This window comes from Erythrolamprus reginae, chromosome 2 (assembly GCF_031021105.1).
Source record: "Erythrolamprus reginae isolate rEryReg1 chromosome 2, rEryReg1.hap1, whole genome shotgun sequence".
Classification (NCBI taxonomy): domain Eukaryota; kingdom Metazoa; phylum Chordata; class Lepidosauria; order Squamata; family Dipsadidae; genus Erythrolamprus; species Erythrolamprus reginae.
Window position 1 is genome coordinate 269449749 of NC_091951.1, and position 22703 is coordinate 269472451.

At 40.1% G+C, this 22703-nt stretch overlaps 1 protein-coding gene across 1 annotated transcript in view; it reads left to right on the top strand.

The window, feature by feature from the left end:
• Nucleotides 1-22703, top strand: part of ERMP1 (endoplasmic reticulum metallopeptidase 1) — a 37930-nt gene that overhangs the window by 1869 nt on the left and 13358 nt on the right. The window contains exons 2-9 of the mRNA XM_070742577.1: nucleotides 5105-5406; nucleotides 6249-6376; nucleotides 6940-7045; nucleotides 9686-9832; nucleotides 12376-12468; nucleotides 13011-13223; nucleotides 20720-20940; nucleotides 21557-21731. Coding sequence (XP_070598678.1) covers nucleotides 5105-5406; nucleotides 6249-6376; nucleotides 6940-7045; nucleotides 9686-9832; nucleotides 12376-12468; nucleotides 13011-13223; nucleotides 20720-20940; nucleotides 21557-21731 — 1385 coding nt within the window. The remainder of the gene's footprint in view (nucleotides 1-5104; nucleotides 5407-6248; nucleotides 6377-6939; nucleotides 7046-9685; nucleotides 9833-12375; nucleotides 12469-13010; nucleotides 13224-20719; nucleotides 20941-21556; nucleotides 21732-22703) is intronic.

Consider the following 22703-nt stretch of genomic DNA (forward strand, 5'->3'; position numbering starts at 1 on the left):
TTAGGTAGGCTGCCACATTTCAACTCCTGTTATAGGCCGCACCTGTGAGAGAAAGAACGAAGCCGTGTTATTAGAACTCCTCTGGGGAAAACCTTGTGTTCTTGTTGTCAAAAGACCGGATTTTAACCATCGCCTTCTCTCTACCATCACTACCCCCGGCCCTCACTTCTTTGTGTGTTGATTTATCGGTTGTGGCTTTTGGGGGTGTTTTTCCCTTCATTTGTCTGTCAAAATGAATGGAGTGTTGCTTCCAAATGCAAACGTTCACGAGGGTGTTCCTATTTTTCCATTTTTTTATTTTTTATTTTGCTAAAGTGAAACTTTGCTGGTTGATCGTTGGAGGAAATTAGATTTCAGAAGAGTCCTTCAGGAAACCCATTAAGAAAAGAGAGGAGGCTTCTACTTACTTTTGGTTTTTATTTCACCTCCCCTTGTAGCTTTTACATCTTGTCTATGGTGTATGTAAAAGAAAGTGGCCTCTGACATTCCAGGTTGGGATGTGTAGATAACCTTTTTAAGGAAGAGATGCAAGAACATACATCCACCTGTCTGTCTGTCTGTCTGTCTGTCTGTCTGTCTGTCTGTCTGTCTGTCTGTCTGTTCTTTTTTAAATGTATATGCTGCCCAACTCCAAAGGACTCCGGGCAGCATAATAGCAGAATAAAATATTAAAAACATCTAAAACATTAAAAACAATTAAAAACCCATACGTATCATTCCATGTATAGCAAAATAAGAGACAACTCAGGCCTGGGAAGGGAGAAGATGTGAGAAACAAATTTGAAATAACGTTGCTTTGTGTCTGCTTGGTATAAGGGGGCAGAAGGAAAATTGGCAAGGCTTTTAAAATATATTTTTTTTATTCTACCCTACAATAGTAAAATGCCATTTGTGGATTCCTTGCTCTGTTTTCTGATCTGGTTTGCAGTGACATTCATTCATCCTTTCGTCCTTTCATCTGTCTGTCTGTCTGTCTATCTATCTATTTTATTAAATTTATATACCGCCCATCTCCAAAGGACTCTGGGCAGCTTAACAGCAGAATTAAATATTAAAAACATCCAAAACATTAAAACAATTTAAAACCCATACATATCATTCCATGTATGGCAAAATAAGTGACAACTCAACTCTCAGAAGGGAGAAAATATGAAAAACAAATGTGAAAGAACACTACTTTGTGTCTGTTTGGTATAAGGGGGGGGGGGGCAGAAGGAAAATTGACAGGGTTTAAAATATTCGTTTTTATTCTACCCTACAATAGTAAAATGCCATTTGTGGAATCCTTGCTCTGTTTTCTGATCTAGTCTGCAGTAACATTAACGGGCTGGCGATAAAAGCCTTTTGGTTACTACTTTGATTTCAAGAAAAGCCATCTTTTTCTTTATGCTCCTTTGAAAAATTAATTGTATTTTCTATTTGGGCTGTGGTGTGAACAAACCAGGAATAAGAAGGGCAAGGTTCAGCCATAGAAACTCACAGGATGAATGTGGGACAGTCACTCTCCTTCAGTCCAGTTTGTCTAAGACTTCTAGGAATGAAATGATGGGAAATCCCTTTGCATACCGATAGATGGATGGATAGATAGATGGATAGATAGACAGACAGACAGACAGAGATAGATAGATGGAAAATATTTTTTGGAAAACAGAGTATATAAATAAATATATCTAAAGAGTATATAAATAATTTGCTGCTCAGAACCAAACATTTCTCTCTTGAGATTGAAGAGTTTGTACGTGAGATTTATTTATATATGCAATTTATCTATGTAATGTATTTATTCAATTTATTTACTCAACTTTTAATACAATTTATTACACTCCCTCAGTCCCAATGGATACTCAGATATTAGACAATTCTCATTTGAGCAATCCTTGCTGATTTCCCCTCAGGGCTATTGCATGTGCAGAGAGAACTTGAAGAGAAGTAAGATCAGTCAATCTGTATCACTTTGCATGGAGCATTTGTAGAAGCCAAAATGAGCATAATGAAAAGAAATAGAGTTTCTTTCAGTATTTAGAGAATAAGCAGTACTTCACCATATAGGTGAACATGTTTGATTTGGAGTGAACCGAGTCATACATCAAGCAAGTTGCATATTGAATAGCTTTCTCTTTCCCGCAGTGATCTGAATAATGGGAAGAATAACCACACCAATAATGAATCACTCTGCGTGAATGTTAGCCTTTTGTAGATTTTTATACCACCTTACCCAATGTTTACTTTTGTATGGATCATTTGAGGTTTATTTAGCCCTTTGGTCTAAATTGTGCAACCCTTCTTTTGATATGGAAACCATGAAGACCAGTGATAGTGAGCCTATGCACAGGTGCCACAGGTGACACGTGGAGCCATATCTGCTGGTACGTGAACCGTTACCCTAGCTTAGTTCCAATGTGCATGTGAGTGCCAGCCAGCTAATTTTCGGATCACTAGGAGGCTCTGGGAGGGCATTTTTGGCTTCCAGAGCGTCCTCGGGGGTGGGGAAGGGCATTTTTGCCTTCTCCAGGCTCCAGAGACTTTTTGCCCTAGGAGAGGGCGAAAAACGGGCCTGCCGGACTTACCAGAGGCTGGGAAATGGGTTATTTCAGGCTCCCAGAGACAGTGTTCCCTCTAATTTTTTTTGGGGGGGGGAAAGTATAGTGTCTGAGCGGCAGTCCCTTCGGGGCTGGGCGGCACAGAAATAATAAATAAACATACAAATAAATAAACAAATAAATAAACAAACAAATAAACAAACAAATAAATAAAAAAAACCCACCCTGTTTTGCCTCAGAGAATTTCAACATAAAATACTGTACTGTGTGTCTATAACAGTGAGCTCATAGTAGGGCAACTCTATCAATATCAAAATGCCACTTAAATAGTTGAGCTAGTTTCAAACTAGATTTTGATTTTCTTTCTCTCTTCCTTACTCCCATTCTTTTTCTTTCTCTTTTCCTTCCTCTCTTTTTTCTATCTGTTTCTCTCTCTTCCTCTCTTCCTCTCTCTCTCCTTCCCTCTCACTCTTTCCCTCTCGGCTTCTGGGCAGGTTTGGAAAACTCTGAGTTGATGATGATTTTTAAGTGAGCGATTGCTCACTGCTCAGCTTAGAGGGAACTATGCCCAGAGGGCCTCCGGGGGTGGGTGGGAGAGGCCATTTTCACCGTCCCTAGGCATTGAGTTATGGGTGTGGGCACTCGCACATTCGCGACAGCACATGCACATATGCTTTCAGCACCCAAGGGAAAAAAGGTTTGCCATCATAAGCAGAAAACAGCTGGGATCCACTAAAAAAAGGTCCTTTTAGTACAGGGAAAAGACAAAAAGTTAAATATTGGCAGCAAATATTAAGTAGTCATTTTTCTCAAATTTCTATGCAAATTTTTATGAAAAAAAGTTGATAAATTATGTGTCATCAAGGTGCTATCAAATCTTAGTAACTACGTGGATAAACTTTCTTCCTAATCTGGTTCTTCCGATCTTCCAGTTCCCATTGTTTCCATTGCCATGGTAACTGAGTCAATCCATCTTGCTCCTGCTTACCCTCTTAATTTCTTTCACTTCCCAGCATTGCCTTCTCCTGAGGGGAAAAAAAGGCCACTTTGATTAGGGAGATTCTGTACTTATATGAAGCCCTTCCAAATAATATTCAAAACATACATAGTCCTGTTATATTGTATATAGATAGATTGCAGACTACACTTATACAGGGATGACAGTCACATTTCCCCCCTACCAGTTCTATGGTTGTGGCTTGGTGGATTGTGTCGTGACTGAGTGGGCATGGCCAACTTAACATAACTCACAAGGTGGGGGCGGCAGCACCCCACCAAGCCACTCCCATCAAGTCACACTCACATAACCAATAAAAGTTTGGCCAAGTCTTCTAGTGTTCAACCTGGCTACTTCCCTTATCAAAGTACCTTAAAGGGACAGACTGCAGCAGTTCCACTGTGAATGGAGGGAGAAAAGTTCAGATTCTCTCTGCTGTAGTATTTAATGGTGAATGCTGTAGCAGAAAGAAGCTGAATTTTTCTCCTTCCATGGCCCCCCTGGCCCCCTCCCTCCTGGGGCATCAATGTACCTTAAAGGGACAGGCAGGCTACTGCAGTTCCCTTCCAAGCAGGCTCCCTTCCCTTCACTCGGGAAGGAGGAAGAAAAGTTCGGCCAGGTCTTCTTCATCTCGGTATACACACAGAGCTGAAGGGGTGAGCAGGCGAGTGGGCAGGAGTGGGTGGGGGCAAACAGGGATGGTTTGTACCAGTTCAGCGAACCACTTCAAATTGCTGCTACCGGTCTCCGCACTCCAGTCCGAACCGGTCGAATTCTACCTGATACTGCTATAAGAAGAGCAAGACCTCTCAATTTCTGTTTAAAAACATCTGCAAGTTCCAGGTTTCATGTTCATTTATCAAGGAAAATAGTCTAATAACATTAGAAAAAACTTTCCTACTTTTCCTTCACTTTAGAATAATTTGAACCTGAATTATATTCCAGATTGATTTTGTATTATATACAGTAAGTCCACGTATGTAATATTGTGCATATTGAAGGAATTGTGGTAGTATTTTATGATAATGTAATAAAAGTACAGGTATGTAGGTTTTCTCAATAGTGTGACTTTATTCTTATGTATAAATCTGAGGCACAGAAATCAGCAAGTCACATATAGGCATATGAACAGTATGTTGCAGTACTGAAGTCGTCTACAATTTTTCTTGTAGGTAATAGAATGTTACATATGAACCTCATGACCTACAAATCATGAAAAGGTTATTAGAATTATTTCATTGCACATACCAATCAATTTGATACTTGACTCAGAATTTGTAAGAGCTGTACATTTCACCCATATTTATAGATTGTTGTGTTTTAAATCAGTGATTTTCAACTGGTAGGACTCCAAAATAGTTTAAATGGATATAAATTGTTGAACCTTGAATTGAATCTTTCAAAATTGACAATGCGCAATAAATGTAGAAAAAAATCCTAACTGCTCTTGGTAGCAAAAAGTAGGTAAATTTTTGTTTCTATAATAATGGAACCTAAATTTTGTAATGGAGTGATTATGAAATGTTTTATAATAATTTTCTTACATTTTATTTTATATGTCCCACAGGAAATATTTAGAAAATATTACTGCAATTGGTCCGAGAATTGTTGGAAGTCCAGAAAATGAAATTTTCACTGTTGACTACCTCTTAAAACAAGTTAAAGCTATTGAACTTAAAAGCAATCATGCCCATACAATCTCAGTAGATATACAGAGGCCAACAGGCACTTTCAGTATTAACTTTCTTGGAGGATTCACCAGTTATTATGACAATATTACTAATATTGCTGTTAAACTGGAACCCAGAAGAGGAGCTAAACATGCTGTGATGTTGAATTGTCACTTTGACTCTTTACCAAATACTTCAGGTAAATAGATCAAAGTATTTTACAGGAAAAATTATGTTTCACAGAAAATTATTGTTTCACTGTTTAAAAATGAAGTTTAATTGCACTTCATAATTTATTTGTTTAATTCCCAGAGGTAATTATTTATTAATTCATTACAATAAATGTTTCGTACATTTAATAATTGTTGAATTATTTTAAATTCCATTGTGTTTCTATTCATCAAAGACAGTTACAGGACACTGGAATATATCTGTTCTATTCTTAAACAAATGTTTAAGCATTCATTTAAAATTCCATGCTGTTTTTATGAACAGTATATTATTTTGTTAAATTAAATTTATATTGCTTAAAAACAAATATAACTTAATCATTTAATTAAATTCTTGCAAATATTTATGAATTTATCTTGATAACTCAAAAACTATTGAACCTCGGCACAATTTCTCCTATAGAACATTCCAACTGGGTATGTTTCACAGAATAACAATGCTGCAAGTCTTTGCAAGTCATGGGTTTTCTTTTTTTTACTATTATTCTTCCTGAATGATTCAGTAATTTTGTAATGGTAAAGTTGGCAATGTTGAATTATACAATTCAGTTCCAGTTTGTAATGAACAATAAACCTTAAACTTTATATTAAATGGCTTATATTTTATGGACAGGAAAGTATATAAAAGTGTCGACCTGTTGTGCATATTCCCATATTATTTTATTATTTTCTGAAATATTCAGTTTCCCATCAATCCTGACAATTTGGAGATAGTTCATTCAGCCTTCTATATGATATGATCTTTTAAAATGTTCTTTAATTATGTTTCAGCCTCAGGAAATTAGTGTGTTATATATTTTATCATTTTAAGGTGCCAGTGATGATGCTATCAGCTGTTCTGTAATGCTTGAAATATTGCACACACTTTCAAAATCATCTGAACCTTTGCAACAATCTGTTATATTTTTGTTTAATGGGGCTGAGGAAAGTATCTTACAGGTAAGAAAGTACTGATTCTTAATACTTTAATATGAGCAAAATTAGAGAGTTTATTCTTTAATATGAAACTAAAATTGCTATGAAGGTGTATAAAACTGAAGAATTTGACAGATACTTGAATAAAAGTAAGAATTTTTCTTTCTTTCCCATCATGTCAGTGAAACTGAGTTCTTACTCTTGATTATGCGCACATGTGTGGACATGTGTTTTATGAAAACACTGTTGCAATTAAGAAAATAATAGTTTGCTGTACAATGCCTAAGGAATTGACAGTGCTTGTTTCAAATGGTCCTGCCCTCTTTGAGTTAGGAAAACTGTTCTAACAAGCTGTTCCTGTGGAAGAAGAAAATCAGAACATCTTGAAAATACATAAATTGGCTATGTCTTATGTTATTGCTATTGCTATTTATGTCATTTAGATTACTCAATATTTTAAATGTGCACATTCTCTTCTCGGACTATGAAAAAGTTGTTTAACATCTATTAGTGAATTGTTATATCATTTATTTTATGTATGTATATATATATATAATCTGTCCATTGTCTTTACTGTTTAAATCAAGGCTAGTCATGGCTTCATTACACAACACCCATGGGCCAAATCAGTGAAAGCATTTATTAATCTGGAGGCTGCTGGAGTAGGAGGGAAAGAACTTGTGTTTCAGACTGGTAAGATTTTTTTTAATACCGTTCATGTATGTTTTGTGTCAATTTCATTTCAAAATCACAATGCCTACGTTTTTCAGTTGGAGATCACAATAAAATTTTCATTTCTGATAAACAATTATTTTGTTTTCGTTACTTGCTGTTAGATGTACTTTTTATTGGGTTTTTAGGTCTGGCTAATTGTTAAATAATTCTTCATTGTAAAAATGTCCCATTGCTACCACAAAACCTTTATTGTGCCCCTTTAAAGAATAGATTACTGCAATAAAGGTAAATTAAAAGTGGATTTTATTGCTTTTATAAATAGATTTATAAATTTTCATTGACATATTTAGTAATTAGTTTAAATACAGTGGGTATTTCTGAGTGTAAATGTGTTTTGAAAAGTGTGAAATGTAAGTGAGGAGAGAGAACTGGGCTCTTACCAGAAGCACTTTGTGGCCCAGGTTCTGCTTCTCAGAGCTAAATGTTTATTTTCATCTGGAAGTCAGTACTGTTTAGTCTCTGCACAAATATATGTTTGGCATGGTGGAATCCCAGGACTACATCAGTCTGTGAGAACCGACATGACATTCATTTTTGTTGTATAACATTCCTGCAGCCTGTTAATAATGTAATGGAATTAAACATGAAAGAGCTGGAGCTTAAGCTGAACTTTAACATCAACCTCCATATACTGATCTCAGCTTAAGGCAGTTTATAACCTAAGAAAGGGATTAGAAACCTATCTGGTTGTGGCAAGTATTTGGTTGCTTACTGCAGAAATTTATATAGGAAAGATTCTTCCTTATCTAAACGGCATCTAAATGGCATACAACATGTGTGTCAAGTCACCTTGTTGGAGTTTTAAGACAGCTGGTACTAATTCATTGTTAGTAAAAAGACATTTTAATGACTGCTGCAGTTTTCTGTGGGATGAAAAAAATGACTAAATTTAATTGGGTTCAGTTGAATTCCACTCTATATTCATTTTGGACTTTGGCTCTTTTAGCAAATGTCATGACTTTCAGTTTTTGGAAATTATCTACCAGCCTATTCAGTTTGCAGAGCTCATTGGCATTCTAAGTTGTATGGATGGGCAAAAGATAAGGCCTATCGCTTGCTCACCCACACAACCTAAAATGCCAATTCTAACCATCTATTATTATTTTGGGGGTGTAACAATCTGTGTTAGTGACTGTCTTGGTCACAGAATTGAAGAAGTAGGGCCCAAAATAGATTCCTGACACCTTTTAATGAATATCGCTTCTGAAAGCAGAACTTGGTTATTGTATCTAACTGAGGAATGAGTTGGCATATGAATTTTTGATCACACAAAGGAGACAACGATTCATGTTGGTATTCCCGAGTTTATCCCACAGATAAACTTATTAGTGATGTTCTTTGCATATAACTAATCTGGGATATGTATTTTTAAAAGAAATTTTTATTTACATATATATACAAGTATTACAAATGTAACATAGACATACAAAGTGAAAACTCACCAAAAATGGGTGAGTGCGCGACACATCTGTATTATAATATGAACTAAGTTTGTGTATGGCCTAATTTGAATAGCTTAATAATTATGAATGCTATTTGGTACTATTAATAGCAAAATTAACAAAAAGTATACAAAAGAAAGAAAAAGAAAAAAAGATAACACTCTTAATCTCCTTTACATATTAAAATTTGTCATTAGGTAATTTTCTTTTATCCTTTAGCAGTTAAGTATGTTATGACGGCTTGGCCTTTTTCTTTCAATCCAACAGTAAAATAAGTCCCAACAATTCTAGAATAAAGACTCTTCATTATTTCTTAATTCTAATGTAAGTTTTACCATTTCTGCACAATATATAATTTTTTCCAAAATCTGATCTTCCTGTGGAATTCCCTCATTTTTCCACATTTGTGCAAAGGCTATTCTGGCAGCAGTTGTAATGTGGATCACCAAATATAACTGGTTTTTGTTAAGATGTTGGCATATAATTCCTAAGAGGAAGCATTCCGGAATTTTTTCCACTTTTATATCTAATATACCATCAAGCCAATTACCTATTTTATCCCAATAAATTTGTGTCTTCTCGCATTCCCACCATAGGTGGTAATACGATCCATATGTTTTTTTACATTTCCAACAGATAGGGGATTTATTTTTATCTATCTTAGATAGTTTAGCAGGGGTTGTATGCCATCTAATACATTTTTAGCCAATTTTCCTTATATGCTGTTGCTAAGGTTAGTTTAAAATTCCTGTTCCAAATAGATTGTCATTCCTCAGGTTTTATTTCCTGGTTAAAATGTAAAGTCCATTTTTCTATGTTTGCTTTTGTTTTTGTTGTATCTAATTTATTGATTATCAAGCAACAATAAAATTTCTTAATTAATTTTTCGTGTGTCCCAAATAATATTTTCTCAATTTGTTTATGTCTGGGTCATTTTTGTCTTTAGTAAATCTGTATTAAGATAAGTTTGTGATTAATGAGGTTTTCCTCATTAATTTAAAATTTTCAAAGAGGAATATAAAATTCCTGTGAATTTGTTTTTGTAATCATATTTAGAATCAAAGCCATGTGTTTTGCTTATGGCAAAGCACAAATTAAAATATAGAACAATAAATTAAAATTTATTTTTATTTCATAGTTCTCTTAATTCTTACAGGACCTGAAAACCCTTGGCTGGTACAAGCATACATCTCTGCTGCTAAGCACCCTTTTGGTTGCATCGTGGCTCAAGAGGTGTTTCAGAGTGGTGTCATCCCTGCAGACACAGATTTCCGTATTTACCGAGATTTTGGCAATGTTCCAGGTGTGTTAGATAGGCTTAATAAGATCAGCTTTTGGGCCTATACATTGAAGGACAATGAAAACATAGATAGGATTGTCAAGACAATAACACCAAGGAAAAGCTTGTGATACCGAGTTGTCCAATGATGTTCATGTATAATGTTGATATGTACATTGCAGATTTTTTGAGCCAAAGAAGTGGTAAGGTATTGAAGGTGGGATTACAAAGACAATGGTTTTATTAATAATACTGTGTTGTACAGGGAAAACCTCCCTTGTTCCCCATTATGGCTGGGCCAGCGCAGCCCATGATGGATGATCTCTGGCGGGCCCGGGACAGGGGTTTATCCTCTGTCCTGGTGCTTCTCAACCTCTCAGCGGCTTTCGATACCATCGACCACAGTATCCTTTTGCGCTGGCTGGGGGGTTGGGAGTGGGAGGCACTGTTCTTCAGTGGTTCACCTCCTACCTCTCCGGCCGGTCGCAGTCAGTGTTATTGGGGGGTCAGAGGTCGACCTCTAGGTTTAGGTTGTTCCCTTATGGGGTGCCTCGGGTTGGTCCTCTCCTCCCCTGCTATTTAATATCTACATGAAACCACTGGGTGAGATCATCCAAGGGCATGGGGTGAGGTATCATCAGTATGCTGATGATACCCAGCTTTACATCACCAACCCATGTCCAGTTAGCGAAGCAGTGGAAGTGATGTGCCGGTGCCTGGAGGCTGTTAGGGTCTGGATGGGTGTCAACAGACTCAAACTCAACCCTGATAAGACGGAGTGGCTGTGGGTTTTGCCTCCCAAGGACAATCCCATCTGTCCGTCCATCACCCTGGGGGGAGAATTATTGATCCCCTCAGAGAGGGTTCGCAACTTGGGCGTCCTCCTCGATCCACAGCTAACACTAGAAAATGATCTTAATATAATTTTATTATTGGATTTGTTCCATTGTTATACTGTTTTTATTATTATTGTGAGCCGCCCTGAGTCTTCGGAGGGGGCGGCATACAAATCTAATAAATTGAATTGAATTAAATTGAATCTTTCGGCTGTGGCGGGGGGGGGGCGGCGTTTGCCCAGGTTCGCCTGGTGCACCAGTTGTGGCCCTATTTGGACCAGGAGTCACTCTCACAGTCACTCATGCCCTCATCACCTCGAGGTTTGACTACTGTAACGCTCTCTACATCGGAAACTTCAGATCGTGCAAAATGCAGCTGCGAGAGCAATCATGGGCTTCCCTAGGTATGCCCATGTCACACCAACACTCCGCAGTCTGCATTGGTTGCCAATCAGTTTCCGGTCACAATTCAAAGTGTTGGTTATGACCTATAAAGCCCTTCATGACATTGGGCCAGAATATCTCCGAGACTGCCTTCTGCCACATGAGTCCCAGCGACTGGTTAGGTCCTACAGAGTTGGCCTTCTCCGGGTCCCGTCGACTAAACAATGTAGTCTGTCTGGTCCCAGGGGAAGAGCCTTCTCTGTGGCGGCCCCGACTCTCTGGAACCAGCTCTCCCCGGAGATTAGAATTGCCCCCACCCTCCTTGTCTTTCGTACACTTCTTAAAACCCACCTCTGCCACCAGGCATGGGGGAACTGAGACATCTCCCCCGGGCCTATACAGTTAATGCATGGTATGTTGTGTGTATGTTTTCTTTTATTAAGGGGTTTTTAGTGACTTTTAATTATTAGATTTGTTATATACTGTGTTATTACTGTTGTGAGCCGCCCTGAGTCTACGGAGAGGGGCGGCATACAAATCTAATGAATTGAATTGAATTGAATTCTGAGTTAATGTTGGTTTAGCAATAACAATAGCACATAGACCTGTATACCACACCATAGTGCTTTATAGCACTCTCTGAACACTTTACGATATCAACATATTGCCTCTTAATATACCTCATTTTACCGACCTCAGAAGGATGAAAGGCTAAGTCAGTTTTGAGCCCCATCAGAATCAAACTCCAGGCTCTGGGCAGAGTTTACCTGCAGTACTGCATTCTGCATTGTCAGTTTACTAACCAGAGTAATAAAATAACCGTTTATTAATATTTTTCTGAAATATTTTCTGAATCCACCATATGAGAAAGAAAGAAAGAAAAGCATAAATAATAAGCATATCATCAAAATTATGATGCTGTAAATAAATATTGAAATACGACTGTTTAGTAGAAAATTCCATAGCAAAAGCACTTACTTACTGTATATACTTTACAGTGCTTTACAGCCCTCTCTAAGTGGTTTACAGAGTCAGCATATTGCCTCCAACAATCTGGGTCCTCATTTTACCAACCTCCGAAGGATAGAAGACTGAGTCAACCTTGACCCTTGTGAGATTCTAACTGCCAAGTGCTGGTAGCGGGCAGTCAGCAGAAGTAGCTTGCAGTACTGCATTCTAACCACTGCACCACCATGGCTCTTCTTAGTTCATTTAACCTTACCTGTCAAATACTTAAATAATTAATTCAAATAATTACATTTAGCTAGGAATACTTTGTAAATTATATTACAAAGTTATATTAAATATATTATGATTTAATTTGATTTAATTTAATTATACTGACAGGAATAGACCTGGCTTTCATTGAAAATGGTTACATCTATCATACAAAATATGACACAGTGGATCGAATTTTGACAGATTCTATTCAGAGAGCAGGTTAGTATTTGCAGTTTTGCGTGACTTTCAATGACAAAGTAATATTAAAATATTGTTCCTCTTAACAAAAATTGAAATGAATAGGCCCAAAATCTCAGTGTCCTAAAGACAACACTTTGAAAATAAAAAGTTTATGTATAAATGTAACTAAATAATTTAATTCTGCTTTGCATATATATAGAAGGAGTTTAGGTAAAGTTCATTGATTTTAATTATTAAAAACAATGTAGATATCATAGCTTACTTTTATACATTTTACCTTGAATTTTACTCTGGTTATATTTTACTTGCTTCTTTATCATTATTGGTCCTGCAATGTACTGAATTATTTCTCTATTTAAATTAAGATTATGTAACTATATTTTAAAAACTCAGGCCCTCATTATATTGAATTTTGTCTAGCCCATTTACTTTCAATTTTTATTTGTTTTGAGAATTTTTAAAAAAAATCAAATTCCAATTGTTTCATGATATGATATTAATGAAGTGATGTGCTGATATACTTAATAGAAGATCCTTAATATATACTATTTTCCCCCAAGGTGACAATATCTTAGCTGTGCTAAAATACTTAGCGAACTCAGATATATCAACCAACTCTCAGGAGTATCGACACGGAACTGTTGTTTTCTTCGATTTTCTTGGCATGTTTATTTTGGCTTATCCAGCTCGTGTTGGTGCCATTATGAATTGCATCATTGTGTCAGTTGCCATGCTTTATATAGGCAAAAAAGTTCTGCAGCCAAGAAAAAGAGGTAAGTTCATTTCATGTTTTGTCCCACACACACATTACCCAGGGATATTGTTCTGTTTAAGAATAAGCAATGTTATATAAAATATAGATAAAGAAGTAGGAAAGTAAAATACATTAGAAACAGGAGTTAAAAGTAAAGGAAAATTAAATCTGCTAACTTGTTTACAGATTGTGGCATATGGATTTGGGGGCCTGGCAAAGCTACTGCTTTGCAAAGGTGAGCCAGACATTGGACTGAGGAAAAAGAGAAAAAATAAAGTTTAGTTTTGACAACTCTGCTGTCACTAGACTGATGGGACATGTTGCCAATTTAGCCAGAAATTAGAGGTGGGGGGAAGGGGAGAAGGAAAGGAGAGAAAGAGGGGAAAAGAGTAACCAGAGATGGTGGAGAGAAAAGGATGGAGAAGTTGGAGAGTAAATCAAAGAACTAAATTAAAGGGCAAGTGTTGGTTCCTGTTTGGCAAGAGGAAAACAACAATCCAGGGGTTGCTTCCCTAGAAGTCAGGAAGTAAATAACCAGAGTCCCCAGACCTGGAGGGCTAGGAGGAGTGTGCCTGGTTGCAAATGATAGGAATTCGGAGAAACAGAGGGAATAAGCTGCTGGTTTTGGAGGAAATCTGGACAGAAGACACTGAGAGAGATTCTTCCCCCTGTAGAGAAACAGAAGGAGTTAAGCTGAGATGGAAAAAAGTCAAGCGATACTACAAACATTCCAGTAATTCCAGTCAATTTCTTTTTTTCTTTCTCTCTAATCAAGGAGGTAAAGGGGGATGGTCGCTGATAGAGAGATCCAGTAGGGAGACCCAACATCAGAACTGTGACTTATACCCGTTGTAAATTCCTCCTGTAAATAATCTGTATAAAGTCTAAAGCATAAAGCCTCTTCTACTGTTCTGTGTCTGTTGCTGCCTTTGCTCAGAGATTGACCTCCAGTTCAAAATTAAACCCTGTCATACTATAACAAATAAATGCACCCTACAAGGGGCTAATTGTCCCCTTGTTAAAGGCTCAATTGCTTAAACTGAGCATGTATATGTGACAGGGAGGAGTGTTTGTCAAGCTACAGAATCTAAACAAACCGGTTAACAGAAGTTTGCTATGGCATGGGATGGGGTGGGTGGGGAGTGAAGGTTTGTAAATGGAAGATCTGGCATGTGTGATTGAAACCTGGCTGGGCCCAGAGGGAGGAGTTCCTCTCTCGGAATTATGCCCAGCCGGGTTTCAGATATGGCATCAACCTCGACCCCCGGGAAGGGGGGGAGTGGTTATTGTAGCCAGGGATAACCTTCGCCTGCGTAGACTAATTGCCCCTGATATTGCGGGTTGTGAGTCACTCCTTGTGAAGTTGGATTCAGGGGTTCAGGTGGGCTTGTTACTCACGTACCTGCCTCCCAGCTGCGTGTCAACAGCCCTGCCTTTGCTGCTCGAGGAGGTGGCCGGGTTGGCGGTGGAGTTCCCCGGACTTATTGTCCTGGGGGACTTCAATCTACCGTCACTCGGCGGTTCCTCTGGACTGGCACAAGAGTTCATGGCCACCATGACAGCCATGGACCTGACTCAAGTAGTTCAGGGTCCGACTCACGAGGGTGGACACACACCCGATATGATATTCCTCTCGGAGCAACTGAATAATGGTCTGAGACTAAGGGGCTTAAAAGCATTGCCTTTGTCATGGTCAGACCATTTTCTACTGCGGCTTGATTTCCTGGCTCCAATCCTCCCCCGCAGAGAGGTGGAACCGATTAGGAGGTTCCGCCCCAGACACCTGATGGACCCTGAGGGCTTTCAGAGGGCGCTTGGGGTTTTACCAGATTCACTCGTCCACAGCTCGGCAGAGTCTCTTGCTGAGGCCTGGAACAAGGCTGCAGCAGAGGCTCTCGACCGAATTGCGCCTTTGCGACCTCTCTGTGGCACTAGACCCCGTAGAGCTCCATGGTTCAACAAGGAGCTCCGGGAGTTGAAACGCCAGAAGAGACGTCTAGAGAAGCGATAGAGGAAGAGTAAGTCTGAATCCGACCGAACACTTGTAAGAGCTTTTATTAAGACCTACAAAGTGGCGCTCAAGGCGGCAAGATGCGCGTACCATGCTGCCTTGATTGCATCAGCGGAATCCCGCCCGGCCACCCTGTTTAGGGTTACCCACTCCCTTCTAAATCAGGGGGGAGTTGGGGAGCCCTTACAGGGTAGTGCCGAGGAATTTAACTCGTTTTTCGCTGATAAAGTCGCTCGGATACGGGCTGATCTCGACTCCAATTGCATAGCAGTATCAGCTGACAATGAGTCAGTCGAGGTGACTGGGGCTAAACGTCTTTGTCCATCAGTCTGGGAGGAGTTTGACTTGGTGACACCTGATGAAGTGGACAAGGCCATTGGAGCTGTGAGTTCCGCCACCTGTCTACTGGATCCGTGTCCCTCTTGGTTGGTTTCGGCCAGCCGAGAGGTGACACGGAGCTGGGCCCAGGAGATTGTCAACGCCTCCTTGGGGAGGGGGTCCTTTCCGGCCCTTTATAAGGAAGCACTTGTGTGCCCCCTCCTCAAGAAGCCTTCCCTGGACCCAACCGTGTTTAATAACTACCGTCCAGTCTCCAACCTTCCCTTCATGGGGAAGGTTGTTGAGAAGGTGGTGGCGCTCCAACTCCAGCGGTCCTTGGAAGAAGCCGATTATCTAGGTCCTCAGCAGTCTGGATTCAGGCCCGGCTACAGCACGGAAACTGCTTTGGTCACATTGATGGATGATCTCTGGCGGGTCCGGGACATGGGCTTATCCTCTGTCCTGGTGCTTCTTGACCTCTCAGCGGCTTTCGATACCATCAACCATGGTATCCTTCTGCGCCGGCTGGAGGGGTTGGGAGTGGGAGGCACTGTTCTTCAGTGGTTCTCCTCCTACCTCTCCGGTCGGTCGCAGTCGGTGTTAGTGGGGGGTCAGAGGTCGACCTCTAGGTCTCTCCCTTGTGGGGTGCCTCAGGGGTTGGTCCTCTCCCCCCTGCTAATTAATATCTACATGAAATTGCTGGGTGAGATCATCCAAGGGCATGGGGTGAGGTATCATCAATACGCCGATGATACCCAGTTATATATCTCCACCCCATATCCAGTCAACGAAGCAGTGGAAGTGATGTGCCGGTGCCTGGAAGCTGTTAGGGCCTGGATGGGTGTCAACAAACTCAAACTCAACCCAGACAAGACAGAGTGGCTGTGGGTCTTGCCTCCCAAGGACAATTCCATCTGTCCGTCCATTACCCTGGGGTGGGGGAAACTACTGACCCCCTCAGAGAGGGTTCGCAACTTGGGCGTCCTCTTCGATCCACAGCTGACATTGGAACATCATCTTTCTGCTGTGGCGAGAAGGGCGTTTGCCCAGGTTCGCCTGGTGCACCAGTTGCGGCCCTATTTGGACAGGGAGTCATTGCTCACAGTCGCTCATGCCCTCATCACCTCGAGGTTCGATTACTGCAACGTTCTTTACATGGGGCTACCTTTGAAAAGTGTTCGGAAACTTCAGATTGTGCAGAACGCAGCCGCAAGAGCCGTCGTGGGGCTTCCAAGATTCGCCCACGTTTCTTCAACACTCCGTGGCTTGCATTGGCTGCCGATCAGTTTCCGGTCACAATTCAAAGTGTTGGTCATGACCTTTAAAGCCCTACATGGCATGGGACCAGATTACCTCCGGAACCGCCTGCTACCGCACGAATCCCAGCGACCGATAAGGTCCCACAGAGTTGGCCTTCTCCAGGTCCCGTCGACTAAACAATGTCGTTTGGCGGGCCCCAGGGGAAGAGCCTTCTCTGTGGCAGCCCCGGCCCTCTGGAACCAACTCCCCTCAGAGATTAGAACTGCCCCCACCCTCCCTGTCATTCGTAAACTACTCAAGACTAATTTATGCCGCCAGGCATGGGGGAGTTAAGATATTCCTTCCCCCTAGGCCATTACAAGTTATGCATGGTATGTTTGTGTGTATGTTTGATTTTATTATAAGGGTTTTTAGTTGTTTTATTAATTGGATTTCTACATGCTGTTTTTATCATTGTTGTTAGCCGCCCCAAGTCTGCAGAGAGGGGCGGAATACAAATCCAATAAATAAATAAATAAATATCCAATGCAAAGTGTATCTGTAGTGATAACACTTTGTGAGAAGACAGACTGTCTGCAAAGTGTCCAGGAACTGGGCTGCTGGTGCCCTGTCCCATTAAAACTGGGGTCCTCAAACTTGGCAACTTTAAGACTTGTGGGCTTCAGTTTGCAGAATTCTGGGAGTTGAAGTCCACCAGTCTTAAAGTTGCCAAGTTTGAGGACCTCAGCATTAAGATCTGAGGGATCCTTGGTGCTCTCCGAGCTTGCTTGTTTTCTTGCACATGTTTCATTACCTAAAACTTGGTAACATCATCAGTGCTGGTAAGAAGTGGGGTTTGGTCTCAGTTTAAATTCTAATGACTTTCCCTGATATTTTTGGCAGAAGTTCTTTGGTTGGGCTATTTATTGTTGGCTTGTTTGGCAGTTCCTTGATTGGGGTACTGTTTACTTGTTGGTCTGATGTTGATCTTGGCCATCCTAGACTAAGCAAAGTCCAAAAACCTCAGGGAATTTCTGTGCACTCTGACAAATTAGCCATCAATAGACACATAGACATAAACAATATCTACATACTATGCTCATCTGGATGCTGATTGTTGGTGTGGAGATATTTTGATCTTTTTGTTTCTTTTTTGGCTTGTTGATTTTTGCATAGTATGTAGATATTGTTTATGTCTATGTGTCTATTGATTTGCTAATTTGTCAGAGTGCACAGAAATTCCCTGAGGTTTTTGGACTTGGCTTAATGGTCACATTTTCCCAATTGAAACTGGAGATTTGTGAAACTAAAACATTATGAAGCAGCCTAAGGTACAAAGAAGATTTACTGTTTTCAGAACTAGGGCTCACAAAAAGAAGTAGTAGAGGAATAAGAGTTGTAGTAGTTTTGGGGGAGAGTGGTATAGTAGTAAGTATAATGTATACTAGCACTTGGGTATTTGTAGGTGTAATCCTCTAGAGGCCAGGTGAGGTTGTAGAGTTGGCATTCTGGGGTTTTGGAGCCCACTCCCCTGCATATAAGAACCAGTGACACATCTCAAAGGAAAAAGAGGCAAAAAGAGGAAGTGAGAGAGTATGAGGCAGAAGTGATTCTTTGGAGAAGTCTAAGCATAAATGAAGGAAATGAGAAAGAAAATTTGAAAACTAAGAGGGAACTTTCAAGTAGCTTGTGCAGAAACTGAAAAAGGAAGGATGTGGACTGCTTGGAAAAACATTGGAGAGGGAGGACTTATCCGAAGACAATGTGGGGGCTGAAGCCAGCATCTGTGCCAGTGTAATTATATGGGATGGAGGTGGTGGAAGATATTCCAAGGACTTTCTTGCTATGATTGAACAGATGTCAAAAACACAGGGCTGGACAAAAAGAAACAGGATGGCTAAACTAATTGCATGTTTGACAGATATAAGTATTTGACAGGGTTATGAAAGTTGGCTAGATTAACTCTGTGTGTTGCAATTTAACCTTTGATAATACTGTGGTACCTCAAGATACGAACCCCTTGTCTTACGAACAACTCGTGATACGAACCCGGGGTTCAGAAAAATTTTGCCTCTTCTTACGAACTTTTTTCGAGTTACGAACCGGCATTCGGGAGACAGCTGGGAAGCCGCGCGGCTGTTTTAAATGGTGACAGCCGGGCGGCGGGGCTTCCCAGCAGCCTCCCGAACGCCGGTTTGTAACTCGAAAAAAGTTCGTAAGAAGAGGAAAATTTTTTCTGAACCCCGGGTTCGGTTTGGGAGGTTGCTGGGAAGCCCCCCAGCCCGGCGGTGACCTTTTAAAACAGCCCCGCGGCTTCCCAGCTGTCTCCGAATGCCGAACGCAGAAGTTCGGGTTTGGCGTTCGGCTTCGGGAGACAGCTGGGAAGCCGCGCGGCTGTTTTAAAAGGTCACAGCCGGGCTGGGGGGCTTCCCAGCACCCCCCCGAACCCCAAACTTTTGCCGAACTTACGGGTTCGGGGTTCGGAGACAGCTGGGAAGCCGTGCGGCTGTTTTAAAAGGTCACCGCCGGGCTAGGGGCTTCCCAGCACCCCCCCGAACCCCGAACCCGGAAGTTTGGCAAAAGTTCGGGGTTCGGGGGGGTGCTGGGAAGCCCCCCAGCCTGGCGGTGACCTTTTAAAACAGCCGCGCAGCTTCCCAGCTGTCTCCGAACGCCGAACGCGGAAGTTCGGGTTTGGCGTTCAGCTTCGAGAGACAGCTGGGAAGCCACGCGGCTGTTTTAAAAGTACACAGCCGGGCTGGGGGGCTTCCCAGCACCCCCCCGAACCCGGAAGTTCGGCAAAAGTTCGGGGTTCGGGGGGGTGCTGGGAAGCCCCCCAGGCCGGCTGTGACCTTTTAAAACAGCCGCACGGCTTCCCAGCTGTCTCCCGAAGCCGAACGCCAAACCCGAACTTCCGCGTTCGGCGTTCGGAGACAGCTGGGAAGCCGCGCGGCTGTTTTAAAAGGTGACCGCCGGGCTGGGGGGCTTCCCAGCACCCTCCCAAACCCCGAACTTTTGCCGAACTTCCGGGTTCGGGGTTGGGGGGGTGCTGGGAAGCCCCCAGGCTGTTTTAAAAGGTGACAGCCGGGCGGCAGCAGTTTTTTTGCGGGGTTTTTTTTTGGTTGCACGGATTAATTGACTTTACATTGTTTCCTATGGGAAACAATGTTTCGTCTTACGAACCTTTCGTCTTACGAACCTCCCCCTGGAACCAATTAGATTCGTAAGACGAGGTATGACTGTATGTTCCTTCCATCAACTAAGCATTTTTTTCTTTCACTTGTTTAACATGAGTATGATTGAAGTTACAATAGTCTGAGTTTCTGAAACAGGCCAGAGTGATACATCCACAGAAGTTCAATTTGTAAGCATGCAGATCATACACAGGAATGTAGGATCTGCAGACTAATGAACTTCTCTTTGTATCTAGAGTTAGTTGGGGACACAACTTGCTCAAATTAGTAATATATAGACATTGTCCTATTATGATTATTGCCTTTCTCCTCTCACAACCCTGATTGGTGCTTTTGATGGCATATGTATGAAATACTTCCTGGTCTAGAAAAAAAGTTAATCAATAGAAATGCATCTTAGAGAGTAAGTGAAAAATACTGAGTTGAGAGCCATGGGATTGAGCAAAATGAAGTTTTCTACTAATTTTAATATGACACAACCTGCTGTATACTGTATAGATGCAGTTTCTTCCATAAAAGAATAAAAGGCTTGCCGTGTTGCAACTAAATCAAATCAGAAACACTTGTGATTAGAATACAAAAAGGTAAAATATGTAGAGCAATAAATTGCAATTTAGTCATGTAAGAAAAATGTTTTGCAGTTTTTGTTGCCATTTTTATTTTACTAGGAACCACATCTTATTACTTTAATCTTCCTAAAAAGAAATAGAACGGTATGTCTCTGATTTTAATTTCTTTTTTCTTTTTTCCCTCCAGCAATTAATTATCTGAAGGAATTTGCCATTGCTTTTGGCTTTGTAATGCTTGGTTTCTTTGTCACCATCACTGGCATCCTTCTTGTGGCAATGTTTATTTCTTTTATTGGACAGTCTCTTTGCTGGTATACCCACTATTATGTCTCCTATTTTCTCTACGGATCTGCAGCTCTGGCTACATTGATTTTTGTGCATACATTAGTCAAGACATTTTATTATAAGGTAAGTACTATTATGTTTTATTACATTGCTAAAATCAATGATTATTTTCCTTCCATAAATATAAAGACCTCTGTTAGATAAATCAAACTGCTCAGTAAAACTTTTTTCTAGGCAGAAGTCTATCCCAACTTTCTCTTATTTGGTCCTTGTTAATTAAATGTTTTGATGTTTCCTCTAAATTCCTTAACAAGGCAGAATTTCCAAGTGAATATCATTATAATACATCAGGAAGTTCTCAGGATATATGTGATTGCCCTTGTCAAAGTTGGCCTATCAGAATCCAGAGATAAAATTGTGATCTTTGACAGGATGATGCTGGCCCTTTCTTAATAATTAAAACCATAAAATAGCTGTTTTAAGCTTCTACTACATCCACACTTTTTAAAAACTTTTTTTTATATTTGCTTTTTCAAAGGCTTCCTTTTGCATTCCTTGCGTTTATAGTCAGAAGTAGTAGACAATTTCTGGTTGGGACAATTCCTGTTTCCACAGGAAGTGGAAGTTTCTATATATTGTTAATTAAGAAGCAAATTTTTGCTCTTTAAATGCCTGATGCGTTATCTTCAAATTTAAACCAAAGAGGATTGACATTTTTCTTTTGTTTTTCTTTTCCCAGCATGCAAATGAACAGTTCCTTGGAGAACTCTTTTTTGATGTTCCACTTGCACTTTGGTCTATTTCAGGGGTTCTGCTTACTTACCGGGGAATTTCCTCTGCATTTGTTTGTGCAATACTGGTAGCTTTTCCGCTCCTCACAAAATTAATGACCTATAAGGAATTGAAAGAAAAAGGTATGGCAACAACACTTATCCCCATAGCGTCTGGTAAGGGAGGGGTGGGCATCTTTATAGCCAAGATTATATTTTTGTAGGCTCTGAGAGATGATGTTGTAAATGGTGATGATAGTGTATTTTCAGCCCCTTTCGAAACACTTATGGCATCTATTTTGTTTATTATTATTATTATTATTATTATTATTATTATTATTATTATTATTTAGTTATTTAGTTATTTATTTTTGTACTCCACATATATACATTAATATACACTGCTCAAACAAATAAAGGGAAACTTGAACAACAGAATAGAACTCCATTTAACTCAAACGTCTGTGAAATCAAACTGTCCACTTAAGAAGCAACACTGATTGACAATCAATTTCACATGCTGTTGTGCACATTCAACTTTGTACAGAACAAAGTATTCAACGAGAATATTTCATTCATTCAGATCTAGGATGTGTTATTTGAGTGTTCCCTTTATTTTTTTGAGCAGTATATATACCATAACCTCTTATCAGGTATTAACATATATTTATACATTATTAACAAATAAACAAACATAATGATCTTACATATACAGTATCATTATAAATTTGCTTGTCTCTTTCCCCTGTACCATATCATATCACTTCCCTCTCTCTTACTTCCCTTCCTCTTCTCTACCTTCTTTCTCCTTTTGTCCCTTCTTCCTACTCTCTTCTTCCTTCTTCTAGCTTTTTCCTCCCCGTTCTCAACCTCTCCTCACTTCTCTTCTCTTTCCATCCTCCTTCCCCTTCCTTCCAACCTCCCTCTTTTCTCCTCTCTCTTCTCTTCCTTCTCTCTCCTCTCTCTCCTTTTTCTTCCCTCTAATTTCCCCTCAGGGTATATCCATTCATATATATTTTATGGGTAATGTCCAAGCAGCTCATCTCACTAAATTTCCATAATTCATAGTAATAAAAAGTAACTTTAACTATCTTCTATGTTAATACCTCTATACAT